Source organism: Eurypyga helias, unplaced genomic scaffold, assembly GCF_000690775.1.
Source record: "Eurypyga helias isolate BGI_N326 unplaced genomic scaffold, ASM69077v1 scaffold8134, whole genome shotgun sequence".
Taxonomy (NCBI): Eukaryota; Metazoa; Chordata; class Aves; order Eurypygiformes; family Eurypygidae; genus Eurypyga; species Eurypyga helias.
This window is the reverse complement of record NW_010244304.1, coordinates 1,851-20,231: the sequence shown is the minus strand read 5'-3', so window position 1 is coordinate 20,231 and position 18,381 is coordinate 1,851. Positions and strand designations below refer to the sequence as shown.

Below are 18,381 nucleotides of genomic sequence, written 5' to 3'. Positions count from 1 at the left end.
TGTCATCTGCCAGGCTGCCTTTGAATATGGTATGGTCTACATTCCTTTCTGAACAATGAGGTTTGACTGTTTTATACGTCATGAGTGTGTTTTTTATTACATACAGCCATAGTCTTCCTTCAAAATTGCTGGAAGATAAAAACCAGAGACATATAGTGGTATATCAAATATAATCTGATCTTTTTCCAGGACAGCAGCAAGTCTAATTGAACTGATACCATAAATAAATAGGTTTGGTGTTTTTTTTTTTTCCTTTTAAACAATGGCTTCATGTAAAAAAAAAATATCATATGTATTTTTATAGGAAAATGTATCAGGATTACATAACCCAATATAAAGAGATTTTGAAGCAACACCGTGAAAAATATACAGAAAGTGCTCTTGCACAGGAGTATTACAAAAAAAAGAAAGAGGTTGAAGAAATCAAAGCCAGAGTTTTGAAACGGTCTGAAAAATATAAATTCAAAGAAGATGCTTGCTTGGATATTCTGGGTACTACTATTATGAATGCTTTTACAGTAGAGCCTATTGGTAGTGTACTGCACATTAAAAGTGCTATACAGGAATCCTCTAACTAATGTTCCACAGCTTCTATTAAGATAATAAAAAAGTCTTCTTTTTGTTGCACTATTTTGGGGAAAAAATCTGTAGCAAACCCACACTGAACAAGAATGTAGAGTATGCATACTAATATTCATTCCTCCAACCCATGAATGTAATGGGGAGAGGTGTGCCATTGGGCTTCTTGGGGTAAAAAAGTCCTAAAATCACTTCAGAACTAGCCTTTCAAAATTTTAAATTTATTTTACATATATTTTTATTGCTGTTTTTATTGGCATTAGTCTCTGTTTTACTGCTGTTTCTGTTATGTGTACTAAGTAAACATAAATGCTTCTGATCTATTAATGTGTCTTGTAAAGAAAATTAGATTTGTGAATTAATGATCTGAAATGAAATTTTGTTTCTGCAGAGCCTGTTCCTTTTAAATCGCTAAATGATTGGGCTTTACAGATGTATCCTTAATTTATGGTGTTTATGCAGGTTACAAGGAAGAAAGTTTATATTCACCTTTCACATCTTTCTATTAAAAAATACAGACAGTATTTATATATTTATGTTTAGAGTAGCAGCACTGGCATTTATCGGTGGGAAAACTGAAGGTCAAGTAATACTCTTCAGTTAAAATTTACGGGAGCATTTTGAGGAGAGAAAATCAAATGTCACTTAATGACATGTCAGTCAAAATGCTTCGTTAAGGAAGAAAAGACTAAATGAAATTAGATTGGAAGACTTGTCTAAGATAATGCAGGTTTGTCAGAATTTTCTGTTCCCCTAGCATTTGTGCTCACAGCATAGAGGGGCCAGGGGGCTGATAGTATCCCTGGCTTGAAAACAGTAGTGTTGCAATACATATTCCGTAACATGAAAGTGCTTCTTCGAGGCAAAAGACACAGGAAATGTTAAAGCTTGCTGCAGTTACTGCACAAGAATCCATTGAACTACAAAAAGAAGCAGAGGAATTAGAAATGAAAATAAATTATTTTAAAAAGGTAACTGTATTTTATTTTATATAATTGCATTATATATAAAGTTATGTATACCACTGTTATATTTTCAGAAATGTAAAAAAGTAGTGTAGTTTCAAGCACACGGACTGACAGGATGATTGCAGTATCAGTAATCATGTTTCTATAGCATTACATATGTTTTCTTAGAGAAGAGGTGCCCATGAATGTAACCACTCTTAAGGCTTGCTTTCTGTTGACCTCTGTTTACACCATTATTTCTGTCAAGGCACTGGGTCACAATGACTGTCGTGCTAGCTCAAGAGGGCCAGAGAATACACTTCAGAGAATACACACAGCAGGGCCATTCCTTACTGAGCCCTAGGGCTTGAGTATACAGCTTTAACAGGTCCTACTGGTTTTTAAGGTTTTGTTAATATGAATGAGTTTAACTAAATATGCTTTACAATAGGAATCATGTAAATTAATTCCCCTCCAAATAAATGTGTGGGTAAATAATACTCAGAGGTAAAACTGTCTGATTTTAGACAGGAGATAAGTACAGTTCCAGTGTATAGAAGAAGCACCGATACCAAAGGGATAGTCTTCCAAAAAAAGGACTTGGTTAGGGCTGCGTTTTGACACACTCCACTGCTAGGATGTTAAAGGTATCTCCTAAGCCCGAGTAGGCCAATCTTATAAAGACTTTGGTAAGTTTTTATAGTATTGCATCTGGACAATTTTATCTCTCTGGACCAGATGATCCAGGACTCCATTTACTGCTGTGTCAGTCCTGTCCACTTCAGCCAACCTTGTGCTGATGGAAGGATGTTGTGCACAGGTGGTGTTTTCTATTTATATTTTGTGATACTGTGACACACATAGTCATACACTAAAGTTCCTAATGTGGTATGTGCTGTATAAACATACAATAGGAAGGGATGTGGTGAATTTATTTGTAACTGTGAAGCAGACCATGTAAGCAGCTCCTTGTTCTGAACAGGTATGTATAGTCTGTGCTCAAAACCTTCTGTGCTTATTCCAGTTGTTACAGTTGGTCCAACAAAAAATATTGCCTCTCTTTAACCTTGTTCTGTTTATTTTTTCAGACTGCCTTGACTACAAAAACTCTACTACTGTGCACTGATTCATCAGGTTTAGAAAACATTTGCAGCACGTAGCTATAATTTTTCAAGATTTTTTATTTTTATTTCTTTATCTTTTAAGACATTTGAAGAGACTACAGGAGAGCAAAATAATTCTGCAGTGATTGAAGGAGAAAATCAGAAAAGTCTAGAGAAGCCAAAGGAGTTTAAAGGAAGGTACGCTTAAAAATGATTTCTTTGCCTTGCTTTCATCCAGAGTACTATCTCAGCTTTTACACAAAGACTGCCTCAAAACACAAATTGTTGCTGAATAATAACTGGCAAGCTTCTCTAAGCCTGATCATGTGATTTAATGATGTAATTTTAAAAGTTTTATGTTTCTTGGGGTTAAGACGGTGGCTAATTTTGATTCTTGAAAGCTAAATGTATCTGGAAGCATACTGTTCAAAAATATGGTTTGTAGAAACCTTTGCTCCCCAGATAGATCTATGTGAATAGTTTTATGAGTTTAGAAAACAACTACAGTGACTGTGCAGCCAGAGATAAAATAAATTAACTCTACTAAACACATATTTGGGGAAAAAGAGTCAGGTTTCCACATGTCATCATTTATCTTCAGTTCTGAACTACTTAAGAAATTTAACTCTTAAGTTAGTTCTTAAAAACAGGCATGAGTGAAAGTTTCGTAGACAGGATTAATGGCTTAGTAAATTAGTCAGTGGTCATTTACAACTGGGACTCACTTTAATTTGAACTCAATTACAATGACTGAAAATCACCATCAGGACTAACTTACACGTATCTGGAGTCTTTGTGAATGTTGAAACGTCACCTCTAGAGCTGGCGATTTCAGACTAAAATGCATTTTAAACTGAAAATATGACCAGAAGATTTTGTCCAAATAATTTTAAATTGTGTTGTGCTTGAAAAAGAAGATTTTTAGGACTTGAAACAGGGATTTAGTGGACCATATCTATAGAAATGTGTCATTTTAATCATCCCTAAGATCCTTTCCACACAGACATTTTAGATCTTTAGTATTTTCTTACAGATCCATGAATTATTCAGGTGACTTTTTTTGTTTTGGTGGTGGTTTAAGCCTTTACACCTTCTCATATAAGATTTTTATAATTGGCAAAACCTCAGAAACATAGGGAAGCAAGAAATCCACTTAATTTTAAGACTAGGTAAAAAAAAGAGATGGGAAGCACTCCCTTTGAATTTTCAAAGAAACCCATGTATGTTCAGTCTGCAGAAAGCAAAATGCCAGTTAAAGACCTATTATAAAAGGCAGAGATGTGTGCTCTGTGCATGGAGGTGTAGGAAGCACTCGGTCAGGCTTCTCATGGAAAGGAATTCAGAGGGTGTGTTGCTAGACCTGCCGTTTGTACGTTTACCTCTGTGTCACGGAGTCTTCAAATGCTTGTTCCTTCACTGAAGTTGTGTCTTGACTGCATGCAAGTCAATCTTTTTGGTGCTCTTACTGAAGCAATAATTCCATGCCTTTCATCATGGCTATAAGATGTAAACTTTTCCCACTATCCTAACTCACATTGCCTTTTAACCTCCATGCATGCATTTACGTGTATGCTATCAGACCATAACCTGATTATTAATTAATATGTTTTTCCTACAGTAAATTTTAAAGCTTATTTATGTCAAAGATATCCATAACATAGACACTTGTAGAAAATGACATTAAAATTGTTCTTAAAAATCCCTATTTGGCATTAGTATATTGGGATAAAGTCTTCGCTAGAAAGCGTGTCTGATTAAGTAACTACTGATGTTGAAAATATGTGTTATGAATCTGTGATTATAAGCACGGTGAAAAAACACAAACAGAATATGTAGTAAGGTAATGAGTCAAATGAATTAAAACCTTGGCAGACTCAAGGCAAAAATATAACAGCAGAATATGGGCACCAAAGGCAGTAGTCTCTTGTGAGGAGTTCTGCAGTCACTATAAGGTTACTACCAAGCAAAGAGAGCTTTGTGAAGAAAAAGGAGATAGCTTCATGTTCTGCCACAAAAGAAGAAGGAGTTGTACTGTGAATCTCCGTGAACTGAGGCAGACCTGCATGAAGAGAAACCATCAGCATCAGGGGAAAGAACTGAGCAATGAGAGCTCTGAGTACAGCAACGTACAATCAATACCCATGAGATGCTTTAGAGGGCTACAAGACAAGAAACCGTCTTGCAAGTTAATAAATAGGTGCTGATATATGTGTTCTCCTTTTGGCAGGAGGATGGAAGTGGTAACTGTTCTTTTGAAAGGCCCGGAACATTTTAGTTCGAATCACTTATTGCTGGCCAGCTAGTCGTTGATAAGGCTGACTGCAGAACACAGATTCCTCTTCTCATACCAGCTGTTTTCTCTGATTTGTGGGCTTTCATAGTTCACCAGTTATACAGACAGCTATCACAATTAAAATTTCCAAATCAAGAGCTCTCATCAGTCACAAAATAGGAATTTTATTTTGACTTAAGAATATCTATTTTTTTTCTTTGCACTTTAGTAAAAAAATAAAAGTTATGTATTTCGCAGTATGGATCAAGGTAAAGATTTTTTTGTCTGCTCAAATATTTACTAACAGTAAAGCAGAGAAAGAAGACAAATGATCTTGTTACTGCAATTTGGACTACTTTGAGCTCCAGTGTGCAGTTTGATTTTTCTTTCAATGGTTATTAATTATAACAGAGAAGATGTCACAGAATCATATAATAGAATCACAGAATGGTTTGGGCTAGAAGGGACCTTAAAGCCCATCCAGTTCCAACCCCCCTGTCATGGTCAGGGACACCTTCCACTAGACCAGGTTGCTCAAAGCCTCATCCAGCCTGGCCTTGAACACTTCCAGGGATGGGGCATCCACAGCTACTCTGGGCAACTTGTCCCTGTGCCTCCCCACCCTCTCTGAGAAGCATTTCTTCCTTACATCGCACCCAATCTAACCCCCCCCACTTTCAATTTAACCCCATTCCCCCTTGTCCTGTCACTACAGGCCCTTGTAAAAAGTCCCCTCCAGCTTTCTTGTAGCCCCTTCAAGTACAGGAAGGTGCTATAAGGTCTCCCTGGGCCCTTCTCTTCTCCAGGCTGAGAAATCCCAACTCTCTCAGCCTTTCTTCATAGCAGAGGTGCTCCAGCCCTCTGAGCATCTTCGTGGCCTCCTCTGGACTCACTCCAACAGGTCCATGCCCTTCTTATGTTGGGGGCCCCAGAGCTGGACGCAGTACCCAGGTGGGATCTTATGAGCGTGGAGGGGGAGAATCACCTCCCTCAGCCTGCTGGCCACACTTCCTTTGATGCAGTCCAGGATACAACTTGCTTTCTGTGCTGCAAGCGCACACTGCTGGGTCATGTTGTGCTTCTCATCAACCAACCCCCAAGTCCTTCTCCTCAGGGCTTCTCTCAATCCATCCTCTTCCCAGCCTGTGCTTGTGCTTGGGATTGCCCAGGCCCAGGTGCAGGACCTTGCACTTGACCTTGTTAGACCTCATGTGGTTGGCAGAGGGTCATCTCTCCAGCCTGTCCAGGTCCCTCTGGATGGCATCCCTTCCCTCCAGTGTGTCGACCACACCAGAAAGCTTGGCATCATCAGCAACCTTGCTGAGGGTGCACTCGATGCCATCATCCATGTCACTAACGATGATGTTAAACAGTACCGGTCCCAGTACTGATCCCTGAGGACACCAGTCATCACTGGTCTCCACTTGGACATGGAGCCATTGACTGCAACTCTTTGAGTACAACAATCCAGTCAATTCCTTATCCATCGAGTGGTCCATCCGTCAAATCCATGTCTCTCCAATTTAGAGACAAGGATGTCATGCGGGACAGTGTCAAACGCTTTGCACAAGTTCAGGTACATGACACCAGTTGCTCTTCCTTAATCCATTAACACTGTAACCCCATCGTAGAAGGCCACCGTATTCGTCAGGCACGATCTGCCCTTGGTGAAGCCATGTTGGCTGTCACCAATCACCTCCTCATTCTCCATGTGCCTCAGCATGGTCTCCAGGAGGATCTGCTCCATGATCTTGCCAGGCACAGAGGTGAAATGTATATGTTTTGTTTTAATAGTGTTTTTGGGGAGCAAAGGGAGCAGGTGCATTGCATACACATAAAGTTTAACTGCAGGCTCTTTTGGAAGGTTTTGTTACTTAAAAAATACATATCTTAAGAGCTTTTGAGTCTTGTTTGCAACTCTGCCATTGACACATTCTTCTGAATAGATATGCATTGTAAAAGAATGCTTTATTTTGTGGAGAGTGGATTTTTAGAAATAAAGAGTTTTCTGCTAGGTTCTACAGAAGCACACAGAAACTGACTCTAGGAACTTTTAAAAGCACAATATGGCATCCTAAGTACTGTTAAAAAAATGGTTTATGCAATCGAACTCATGACCTCAGTGGCAGCAGCCTTCCTCAATTCGTTTTTCAATGATGATTGTGGTAAAGTGGCCAAATAAGCCATTTTGAACAAAGTGAAGCAGTTTTAGCCAGGGTTTTGTGCTCAGCTCTGGTTTTATTTCTTCTTGGTTTTGTGCTCCCTGCATCTGAATTTAAAGATACATCATCCATATACACATCTTACTTCCTGTAGTACTCATTCGTGACACAAGTAATGTCTGTAATTACTGTAACTGAAAGAAATGCAGATTCAAAAAAAATCTTTTATTATCCCTGGTTTTTTTTTTTTGACTGATGTATTAGGTGATACATGGTTCATATTTTTTTAGGTCTCAGTCGAGCACAGCACTAGGTGTATATGTAACTTTGCAGGTGCAGACAGCCTTTTTCATCAGTTATTTGACTGAGGTGCGTTCATGGGTTTATGTGATCACAGTTGTGCATGTCTATTAGTTTGATACGTCGTTAGGTCCCTGTATCTCAATGAGTGCTTCTACTTTGGTATGTTTTTAGTAATGTTGCTAATTTTACACCACACTACCTTATAAAGTGCATCCTACATTTTACCTTATTTTTATTTATGGAAAATTTCAAGAGGAACAGAAAGACTGACTCAATTTTTTTGTTTGTTCTGAACAGCATTGTTTAGTCAGCTATAAACCAGATGTTGTAGCTAGAAGCACAGAGGCACTGGCAGGTATATTTTACTGGCTAAAATCCCCAAGAAAAAAAAAAAAAAAAAAGCCATTATTTTAAAAAATGGTAAATGTTCCTGTGCCAAATAGCCACTTTACCCTGCATTGTTCTGCTAACCTTTGTCTTTCTACACTGTAAAAGGCTATTTGCCCCACACAGATAATTACCCTACAAGTGAAAACACTTGCTGCAGTTTTCTCTTTTGTGTGTGTACAGTGTGACTATTCCAGACAATCTCAGAGAGAGAAAGTGTTTTTAAATGTGAAAATGTGATTTCAGAACTACAATAATGAAGTACTTTGATAAAAGTGTACAACCTCAAACTACTAATACTTGTCTTTGATACTGACAAAATTTAAGTCAGCAATGTTCTAATGATTGGCTTGTTACTACTTTATGTTCTGCTTTCAGCGATATTCTCTGTCTGGTATTATGTAAAGAAAACTTCATTTTTTTTCAACTGATGGACCTGAAAGAGGTAAAACCTTCTTGGCAACATGCATCTTCTTTGAAAACTCCACTATTTGAAGCAGTTTTATTTTATGATTTCCTTTCTTTTGCAATTGTGAACTTATTTTTTTATAAACTTACTTTATTTTTAGGATATTTGAAGAGAGCAAACATCCATCTTTGCTAAATGAGAAACATCAACTGTATAAACCACTACATGTCCCATGCATTCCTCGGAAACTAGTCCAGTCTGTACAGAGTATTAGATTCTCAATGCAACCAACAGAAACAGGTGCAGTGTGTTTAATGATCATTCTGTGAGGATTTGGGATTATTTTTGTGTAAATGAATGGAAACAATGATAAAAAATCTACTGAACTGCTCCTACTGTGATAGTTGAAGGCAGGCTTTCAATGGATGTTGGGTACTACCTGTCTTTATGCTCTGAAAATCTTCAGTGTCTGATTCCTCTCTCATCTGTGCAATGAGTAAAGTAACATGACAATTATACCTAATGCACAGTGTCAGAAAAATCTGAAACATACCTTTAGCACCGTTTGCATACAGTAAGTATTAACAGCCTATGATTTGCAATAAATTGACTGACACTTTCATATCTGGTGACAATTTTCTTTTAGCTCTCTATTTCCAGGAAAATTTATAAGCTTTGTTCCCAAGTTCGGTTTAAAAATACCATGCTTTGCATTAATGACAATAATCAATTAATTCTATTGACAATATTAAGTACTATTTGTTAATTTAGGTAGAGAAGAAAAAGAAAAACCTATGGAACTTTCGGTGGCCACTAGCACTTCCTCCAGCCTTGCAGAAAATTTGTCACAGGTATGCAGCTCTCCCACTGGTAAAAACATGAGATTATAGAATCTGTTTTATGTGGCTGTTTACATTTAAAACACTTCAAATATACTTAGTGCTAGTATATCTTACATATAACCTGTTAACACTGGAACCAGGACACTAGTCTTAGCAATCTCCTATTACTTGGTAATCATAATAAAAACCTTTCTTTGGTGCCATTTCTAATTCAACTAAAAATATGCATGTTCTTATGAAGTGCACCTGGTAGCCAAACTTGAGGTGGACCATCTATCCAAATAATTTTGGATAATAGATTTTAAAGTTCAGAATAACCTTGGGTTGTATGTGACAAATATTTGGAATTCTAAAGGATGAGCATAATCTTCTATTACTGATTAATTGCCAGTCATCTACTCCAGAATGACAAATTTTATGAAGGAGTAAATGTGCAGGGTGCTATAGGGGACTGCCTACAGGTAACTGCTCAGTGCTGAAGTTTAACCAGAAACAAAAATCTGGGCTGAGAGGAACAAACCCATGAGCAGCGTAGCTTTGCCCACTTGAGCAGTCCACAATCAAATTTTCCATCTCTCATCCCATAAACAAATAGTTCCTACGGCACTTTTTTGAAAAGGTGAAATGTATTGCAGCTTAGTATCTTAATAATACAAACACAATAAAACAATCCAGAAACAAGCTGAAGGAACGACTTATAGTTATGAAAACCACTAATAAAATCTGATTAACTGCAAGAACATTCATAGGACCAACAGATTGTTAAAGTGGAAAAGGAGTAGACAGACATAGGAGATAAAATAGTTTGTAACCATGTTTGCTATGCAGAAGTTTGGGGAAGTTTCTGTACCAAAACCTTTCTATATAAGGGTTATCTCACTGAATCTCTTCAAACCAAATTTTAATGAACAGCAAAAAATTTCAAGTAAAATTTAATTGTGATTTTCTTAAGAGTTTCAAGAGAAATGAGGGATGAAGTGGGTGAATCACTAAATGGTTTAGGATGGAGCCTGTGGTAGAAGAGGAAGCCTTCGTAAGATAAGAAACACAAAGGACAATGGCTGGACTGAGTGGAACAAGAACAGAAGAAATTTCAAGCAATTCTGATTTGTGACTGGCTGAGGGAGTTGAACAGGATGAGGATGATGGAAGGGCTGTTGCCAGGGTAATCCAGAGATGAGGATGGGAATCTGGGACCTAGAATTGCATGTAGAGAATAGTGGGAAGCAGTAAGTCAAGGTTAAGGGAACTTTAAGAAAGGGTGCTGGCAACAAGGAAAAGAAGACGGAGTCTGAGGAAAAATAAAAAAGATGGGAAGAAATGAGGTTGTTATGCTTCAGAAAAGGAGTGCTGTAAACTACAGGAGTTGAGTGGCAGACAGATTCTACATAACCAGCCCTTTTGTTCCTCACCCTGAATTGAATTCTGTTTGATACATTTTGCAAATTAAAAAAAACCCCAGACCTAGCAGCTCCCTGTGAAATAATGTGTTATCTGATGCTGATACAGAGATTCTTAGTGCCGTTCTGCCCTTAAGGCACACATACATGCTACGTACATACAGGAGTTAGGCTTCTGATCTGATGAAAATCTGTGAGGCAGGACTATTTCCATGTTTTCTGCAGTTTTTCAACCTACACAGGAGACATTCTCTGATGTCATATGCACTCACGTTGGCCTTTGGAGGTGGAGACAGGCCTGGCTCCAGCCACTTCTGTATTGTCAAGCAGGAGCAACCTGGCTGCAGCAGTAGAAAATCTGGATAAACACTGTAAATTATATAATATTATTTGTACAACAGAAGAGTTAATTACTCACCTCTAGTTATCAATGCTGTGAATGCGACTATAAATTATTATAGAAGTTGTTTTAGGTATCATGCTGTTAAATTGTAGGTAAAGCAAAGTTAGGCTAAAAAAAAAAAGTTTTTATGTTGCCTGACCCCTAAAAAGAGGTTAAAAAAAGGGATTTTGACAGTCTAAGAAGAAATCAGAGTGATATTGTTGAAATGACAATTTATATGCTGCCTCATTTGAATTTTTTGCTATGTTTTAGATGCTTATTGACACTGCAGGTACTGACAGTCCACAGATTGTCCAGGTTCCATCAATAGCAAGCTTACAAAACCAAATGCAATTCAGGTAACTTTCCTCTAATAAAGTCGTTTTCATTCTTGGCATAGAAATAATCCATATTCAGACAAACAGTAATTTTTGTCTTTTAGACTGGCAATTCCTCCAAAGCAGATGGCTTCTAATCCACAGTTTGAGAGTGAAAATACAGGAATAGGTAAAGTACCACTGTAATTTTTTTTATAGGATATGCAGTTACTGTATGCTGCATCACATAATTATGAAAGAGAAAATCCTAGGGGCCAAATTTTCATTCTGGTATTAAGCAGGTCACCATTTCTATTCCTTTTCCACTCTGGCGATTTAGGTCAAACTTTGAGTATAGCAGACAGGCAGAGTCCTAATTTAAACAGAGGCTGAACTGCTTAGTAATGTGGGATTCATTCTGCATTGACCATTGCTAATGAAAGGAACCTTCCAGCATCTCTTGTAAATCCATGCTCTAGTCTCAAATTACTTGGGTAAAATGAAATCCAGACTGAAAATCTGCCCAGAAGGCATGAGAAAATGCAAAGAAAAGGGATATAGTAAACTCAGCAGTTGAGGAATCTTGAAGCACCAGATTATTAAAAATGAAAAGTAACTTGAGAAATAGATACAGAATGCTTACAGAAACAAAACAGTGTAGTTACAACTACACCTCTAGTTTTTGAAATCAGAAGGCACTGAGCTTCAGTTTTTTTCAAATTGTATGACCATTTTAGATGTATGTCAGAAATTACAGTCTATTTGTTTTATAAATGGGATCCTAATTATGTGTCCTGAAGCACAAGTTCTTTACCCGCAGTGCCTGAAACATTGCATGGTCTGAGGCTTAGAGCAGAAAGTCTGATAATATTCTTCTCATTTCTTAGCCTGGCTTTTGCTCAGTTTTTTCAGATGCACTTCATCAGTGTCATATGGATGTGCTTTTCATATTGTTTCCCCCTGGATTCTATTGACGGGTATTAGCACTCTCAGAGGGCACTAGCTGGATTAGACAAACACAGCACTCTTAGGGAACAATAGCTAGGTTTGAAGAACATACCAAACCGCATGAAGCAGCCTAAGCATTGCTGTAACGATAGCGAGTAAGTGGCAGAATGAGAGGTAACTATTATGGACATAGCCACAAAGCAGGTTATTATGAAAACTACAGAAAGAACACTTCCTTACCAATAGCAATAGCAAGTTGGTAAACCTTTTTCAAGGATTCTTCCCCACAATGTAATATTTATATATCCATTTAAAATGCTGTTACAATACAAGCAGTGCTGTCTTTTTTGTACAGCAATCCAAGAGACCGAATGTGGTAATAAAAAAGCAGAAGATGAGCCAAAGGACTCTTCATATATACCTCAAGTAAGCAAAGCATTTCGTATGTGATAACTAATTATTTTATTTAGAATAGGCAAAGTATCTTGACATATTTGAGAAGACAATCTCACACAGGGAGCACATAGGTGAGAAGACAATCACTGCCTTATGATTACTAATATAGTGATCATTGCTCTTGATCATGTAAGCGTTCTGTGGGTTTGGATGCTTAATGATGGGCTACTGAGGGTGACTATGCTCTGCACATCACAGTTTTTTGTATAAATTGGTGCATATAATTTTCATCAGTGTGGGCTGATGAAACATTTTAAGAAGATGTTTGTATTTGAAACTCATTTCTCCCACAAAACTACAGTAAATAGGCTCTGTGCTGGGCCCAAAGTCTGTATGACCCCATTGGCACTGCTTTCTCTAGCTGTGCCTGAACGTGAGATCAAGCTCACCATGCCGTAATGTTCAGTGGGTATGCAGTTTGCATATATAGGTGATTTCAAGTTGGAGATTAACACCATCCAGCAGCTAAGCACCACACAGCTGCTCTCTCACTCCCCTCACAGTGGTATGGGAAAGAGAACCAGAAGGGTGAAAGTGCAAAAACCTGTGGGTTGTGATAAAAACAGTTTAATAGGTTTAGAAAAAACTGTGCACGCTAGCAAAACAGAATAAGGAATTCATTTATTACGTCCCATCTACAGGTGGCTGTTCTCCATTTCCAGGAATGTAGGGCTTCATCACACATAACAGTTACTTGGGAAGACAGATGCCATAACTCCAAACATCCCTCCTTTCCTCCTTCTTCCCTGCAACTTTCGTGCTGAGCACATCACATGGTGTGGAACATCCCTTTGGTCAGTTGGGGTCAGCCATCCCAGCTGGGTCCCTTCCCAGGTTCTTGCACACCTCCAATCTACTCACTGGCGGGTTAGCATGAGAAGCAGAAAAGGCCTTGACATTGTGTGAGCACTGTTCAGCAATAACCAAAACATCCCTGTATTATCAACACTTTTTTCATCACAAATCCAAAATATAGCACCATATAAGCTATGAACTCTCAACCAAAACCAGTACACAAGATCAAGTTGAAATACTTCTCATCTGCTGATTGGCTCACTACAGGCTGATGCCTGCAGGTAGCTGATGGAGAATAATGTCATTAAGACAATAGTGTGTCTGGTGGAAATTGCTCCACAGAATCCAGGTGTACATTCTCATTTAACATCCTCTGAGGAAGAGGAAATAGCTCAGTCAACTGAAATATATTATGATGGGGATGTTCCTTTATTTCAACAGGGAGTATGAAGAGGATTCCAGTGCGACTTTAAGCATTATGCTAAGTCATATTTAGAGTGAAATAGTTCTTTTATTTAAAATCAGTGTTTTCAGTCAGTTCACGAATTTATCAAGAAGTCCGGTTTAAATTAGATAAATTAAAGTTACAGTTTTAAGTATGGTTAATATGTCACTGTGAGCATTTTATTAAAATAGTTTTATTTTTCCAAGAATAAAAATAGCTAACTAACCCTAAAACATATAATGGATATATTTATAAGTAAGTGGACTAATGGTATTTTGGGAAATTTTATATGCCATGAACATTACTGTGTATCTCTTTTTAATAGGACATACACACACATTTTAAGCCAAATGAAGATAATCCTGACACAGCAGAAGAAAGGGCAAAACATTTATTAAGAACACCTGAAACACCTGAGTTTGTAGCAACGCCTGACTCAAAGGGGAAGAAAACCCAGTTCTCTAAAACATCTCCATTTGACTTGTATGATTTCAGCTTTTATTTTGATTTTGTGAGCAAAGTTGCACTGATGGTTATTGTATAAACATTTCTGCTGTTTTTGAAAGATACTATAGAAAGTTATCTCTAGAAAGCTCTTCTGAAAATATTCAGGGATTTTTTGTGAGTTATGGTAGGTAATTTATTAGATTTTCTTCTTACAGTATAATTTCCACTTGAAGCTGTTTTGACTCTGATTAGAAATATAGGAGACACAGGTTCTTTGTACCTCCTTTACCAAAATTGTCTTTACTTGCAGTAATATTTGTTAGACTAATTCCTATCTTTAAACAGGTGGGTTTTGGTCTTTTTTTTTTTTTTTGGTAAAAGGGTAGAGAATTGGTAAGAACAGCACTTCACTTTGCTTTAAAGAGTTTTGTTACCCATTCTGTGTTTCAAGAAGCAACTATTGATGAACACTATGGGAATCAAAAAAAATGACAAAACAGAAAAAGAAAAAATAGAACAAAAAAGCCATCTGTGCTATGTTTAAAAACTATTAACGTAGTTTCTTCCTTTCTGTCTTTACAGCATTCACAATTTAGGTTGTGAAGAGGGAACATCAAAATCTCCTGCTTTCTTTTCTCTTGTGAACTTCTCCCAGAAGTCACCTGGCTTTAATTTATTTGATTCTTCTGTGTTTGGGGCAGAAAATTCATCTGATGAGGTAAAAACAAGTACTTGAGATTATTAAATTTCCATAAAGAAAACATGCTAAGAAAACAGCATAGACAGTGAATAAGGTTCTTTCAGACTGGTTATCTTTGTAGTAATAATTGTTTTATTACCTTGTTTAATTTTACATTGGATATCCTTTGAAAATGCTTATTTCCTTTCCTGGTGATACCCCCTGTGATGACTTCTGAACATTATTCACAAAATGCAGAACACTGAGAAAAGGAAGAAAGTACTATCTGTTAGGAATGTTGGAGAGCAAATATGGATTAGCTATACTTAAATGGAGGAGCTAGGTAGGCAACTAATTGGAACAGGGAGTGAATTCCAGGGCTTCCTTTTTCTTTGCACATTCCCTAACTGCAGTGCTCTAGAGTAGTTTCTACTCTCCTGGGCTAATAGATAATTGAGTCTCCAGGATAGATGGGTGTCAGGGCGTAGTGCAATCACTAGGCATCACTCTCTGGCAATGTAGATTCAAACCCCATTATGCAAATAAGGGATTTGAACCCAGGTATCTCCTATTTCAGCAGGTGTGCTCAGTCTTGAGGTCACTAGATAAAGGCCGAAGGAGGGAAAACACTTTTGTGTTTAGTAAGACACATGTTGGTATCTCTGAGCATCACCTGTGTGTACGAGAGTATACACTGGTGAGTAGTTTGTGAGTTGTTTAGGAATGAGGTAGGTATTGTCACCTAGTGCTTCCAGAAACCATGTTATTTTGTGCCTGCTCAGCAGCAGAAACCAAGAATTTACCAACCTATAGCAGACACGTGGGATTCTCTGGAGTTAGATGGGAGTTTTGAAGGATCTTACTGTCTATCACAAATCTAGCCTAGGAACTCTTCTCAAGAGTGACAAGTGGTTGTTCTGCTGCTCTTCCCGGCAATACCAGGTCCTACCCAGTAGGCAGTAATTATGCTGTTGCTTTGAGTTTTCCTAAAATATCACATAATTAAATAATTTTGAATATTTTTAGTTTAAAAGAAGAACAGTAAGCCAGATCAGATTTTGGTCTGTTCTCAATCTGATGTTTTTTCCAGAAGAATGGAGTGTGTTTTGAGATGTAAGCAAATGACATGAAAACCTATCTCATCAAGGAGTTTACTGTGCAACTTTAGGGATTAATATATTTAAATGCAGATTTTGTGAAGGCTGCTAACATACCCTGGGACAGTGTCTTTCTCACCAAAAGTAGATGAACTTCTTATGTATCAGCATTAGACCTTACCTTTTGTCTTCCTCCTTTGTTAAGTAAAATATCTGTTTACATTCCAGATAGAAGAAAATTATTCTGTGGGAAACTTGAACCCTCTGTCCCCCCACAAAGATATTGGTAAGTCTGAAACTCACATGTGCTTGTGTATACCAGCTGTCTTCTGCTTGTGCTTCTGTGGCTGTCGAGCTCATGATCCTGCTTAACAAGGCAGCTTTGGTTGTCTAAAAGGATGTTCAGTTGTACTGTAGTTTACTGGTGTATCGTCTTCATTTGTGTTTTGGGTAGCTTAAATCTTTCCCTGCGTGTTTAACTCCAAATGTATGAGATGTCATGAAAGTAGAGGTGTGAAAAAGAAGGAAATCAGGATACTGTTAGGTGGGTTTGAAGCAAGCTGAGAGGAGCTGCAAAGGAGAAGAAAAAATTGTCAAAACGTTTTCATTGATGAACAGTTCTTTTAATGTAAAAAGCTATAATATTTGGTAAATGTGACTTTTTAACTTAAGGCTACCAGCTTAGAGAGGGAAAGAGTGCACCTGTTGGGTTTTTTCCTCCCTCAACTAAAAAGAAAAAGTTTTCATTCCATTTGATAGTAAATTAACTTCCCTTGTTTAAACCGTTGGAGGTACACAATGTAAAAATAGCACAAGTGTGAGAGAGGAGAATCAGTGCCTTCCACACACATTTACACATCCTGTGTGAAATCCTGGCTTCAGTGAAATGAAAAGCCAATTTTTCATTATATCGATAGGGTTAATACTTACTCCTGATCAAACACTTTTTTGAAGGGAACTGTAATCTGTGCTTTTTTTTTGAGCTGATGCAAGTGCAAAGCTACTATTTTGAAGTGGATGAATATAAGGTTGTATGCATGTGTAACCACTGTAGAGAAAAGTGTGTGAATTTTGAGTTATTAAATAGAAAACTCTCGTTTTTCTGTCTGTAGCTTTGTTTCTCCAAGTGTTACAGTGGTTGATTGTATTGCTCTTTAGAGAAGAAAGAATGTGCAAAAATATATCTGTTTACAAAGACCTCTGTTGCTTAGTACTGAAAGAATTTCACTCAGTATATCATGCAGTATTTTGTTGTTCTAATTCATTCAAGTACTCCACTCTTCATTCTGTACAGATTCTAATAAAGCTCCCTTGAAGTACCATTTCTAGCAGCTGCAGGCTGATGCTCAGTGGGATGTTGGGAGTACAGTATTCTTATTAAAGAAAGAGATTATGCTGAATGCAGTATTCTTTCAGTAGGATTTGATATAATAAGAAATATAATATGTATTCCATATAGGAAGCTTGTTTGGGAAATCAGACAGTGAGGATGCATTTACCTTTCCCTTCCCCTCGGAATCGACTTCTCATGCATTTGGAGATGGAAAAGATGACTTCAGTTTTCCATTTGCTTTCGGACAGGATCAGAGATCATCAGAGTCTCCTTCTGTGAAAGGTTTTCATTCTTCCTTACAGAACACAAAGCCATTTACATTCTTTTGAATACCTTCGACTTCCTTTCAAATTCTTCTCCTGCTTAGCCTTGACAAATGTTTTCAGTTTCTGAAGTTAACATACAAAGCATTTCATATTCTCCTTTCCTTTCATATAAGAATACATTATTGCAATTGCTGCAAGAGAATGTGTATGTTCATGAAGTACACATGCTTTGAGATGCAGCTTTTATTTTTCTTATTTTTTCTAAATGTGGTGTTTTTGTAAAATGTTATGATACACTTTTGCTAAATTGGCACTTAAAAGCAGTTGAAATATGATTTTACAGTAGTGTGTTGAGTTAGTTCAGTATCCGTGAGAGCATCCAAACTTCTAGAGGAGTACTTTCAGCCTCTGATACAAACTAAATAACTCGTATAGAAAGTGATAGTAATAGTTACTGTTTATTATAGAAGTAAAAGCTGAATTTGAGTTAAAGATGTTCTAAAATTTGCTGTTATACACAAAATATTTGTAAGATTTTTTGAAATAAACATTTCTTGTTAATTTTATATCAAATTTTGTAGGTCGTCTTTAATATCTGAGGTGAAATACTGCTGTCCTTATAATATTTACAGCAACTTCTGTCTTTCTAATTTGAAACACTGAAAGTAAATTCCTTCCTCTTTATCTAGTATCTTTACTCTCCACAAACAGCTTTCCTAATGGAACGGCTATCTGTGAAGACAGTATCAGAGTTAGTCAGCATGGAATGCTGACTGTTCTGAGCCACCATGGCACTGTGCCCTGTACATCCC

The 18,381-nt window shown here is 37.4% G+C and overlaps 1 protein-coding gene across 1 annotated transcript in view; it reads left to right on the top strand.

Moving 5' to 3' along the window:
- The window catches only part of LOC104504090 (chromosome unknown open reading frame, human C14orf39), a 31,104-nt gene extending 13,241 nt beyond the window's left edge, over window positions 1–17,863 (top strand). Inside the window, exons 5-17 of the mRNA XM_010149698.1 lie at window positions 305–492; window positions 971–1,013; window positions 1,430–1,550; window positions 2,733–2,827; window positions 8,323–8,462; window positions 8,934–9,013; window positions 11,060–11,145; window positions 11,229–11,293; window positions 12,407–12,477; window positions 14,073–14,230; window positions 14,777–14,912; window positions 16,199–16,256; window positions 17,430–17,863. Of these exons, the coding sequence (XP_010148000.1) occupies window positions 305–492; window positions 971–1,013; window positions 1,430–1,550; window positions 2,733–2,827; window positions 8,323–8,462; window positions 8,934–9,013; window positions 11,060–11,145; window positions 11,229–11,293; window positions 12,407–12,477; window positions 14,073–14,230; window positions 14,777–14,912; window positions 16,199–16,256; window positions 17,430–17,632 (1,444 nt within the window). The 3' untranslated portion in view covers window positions 17,633–17,863. The remainder of the gene's footprint in view (window positions 1–304; window positions 493–970; window positions 1,014–1,429; window positions 1,551–2,732; window positions 2,828–8,322; window positions 8,463–8,933; window positions 9,014–11,059; window positions 11,146–11,228; window positions 11,294–12,406; window positions 12,478–14,072; window positions 14,231–14,776; window positions 14,913–16,198; window positions 16,257–17,429) is intronic.
- The last annotated feature ends 518 nt before the right edge of the window (window positions 17,864–18,381 follow it).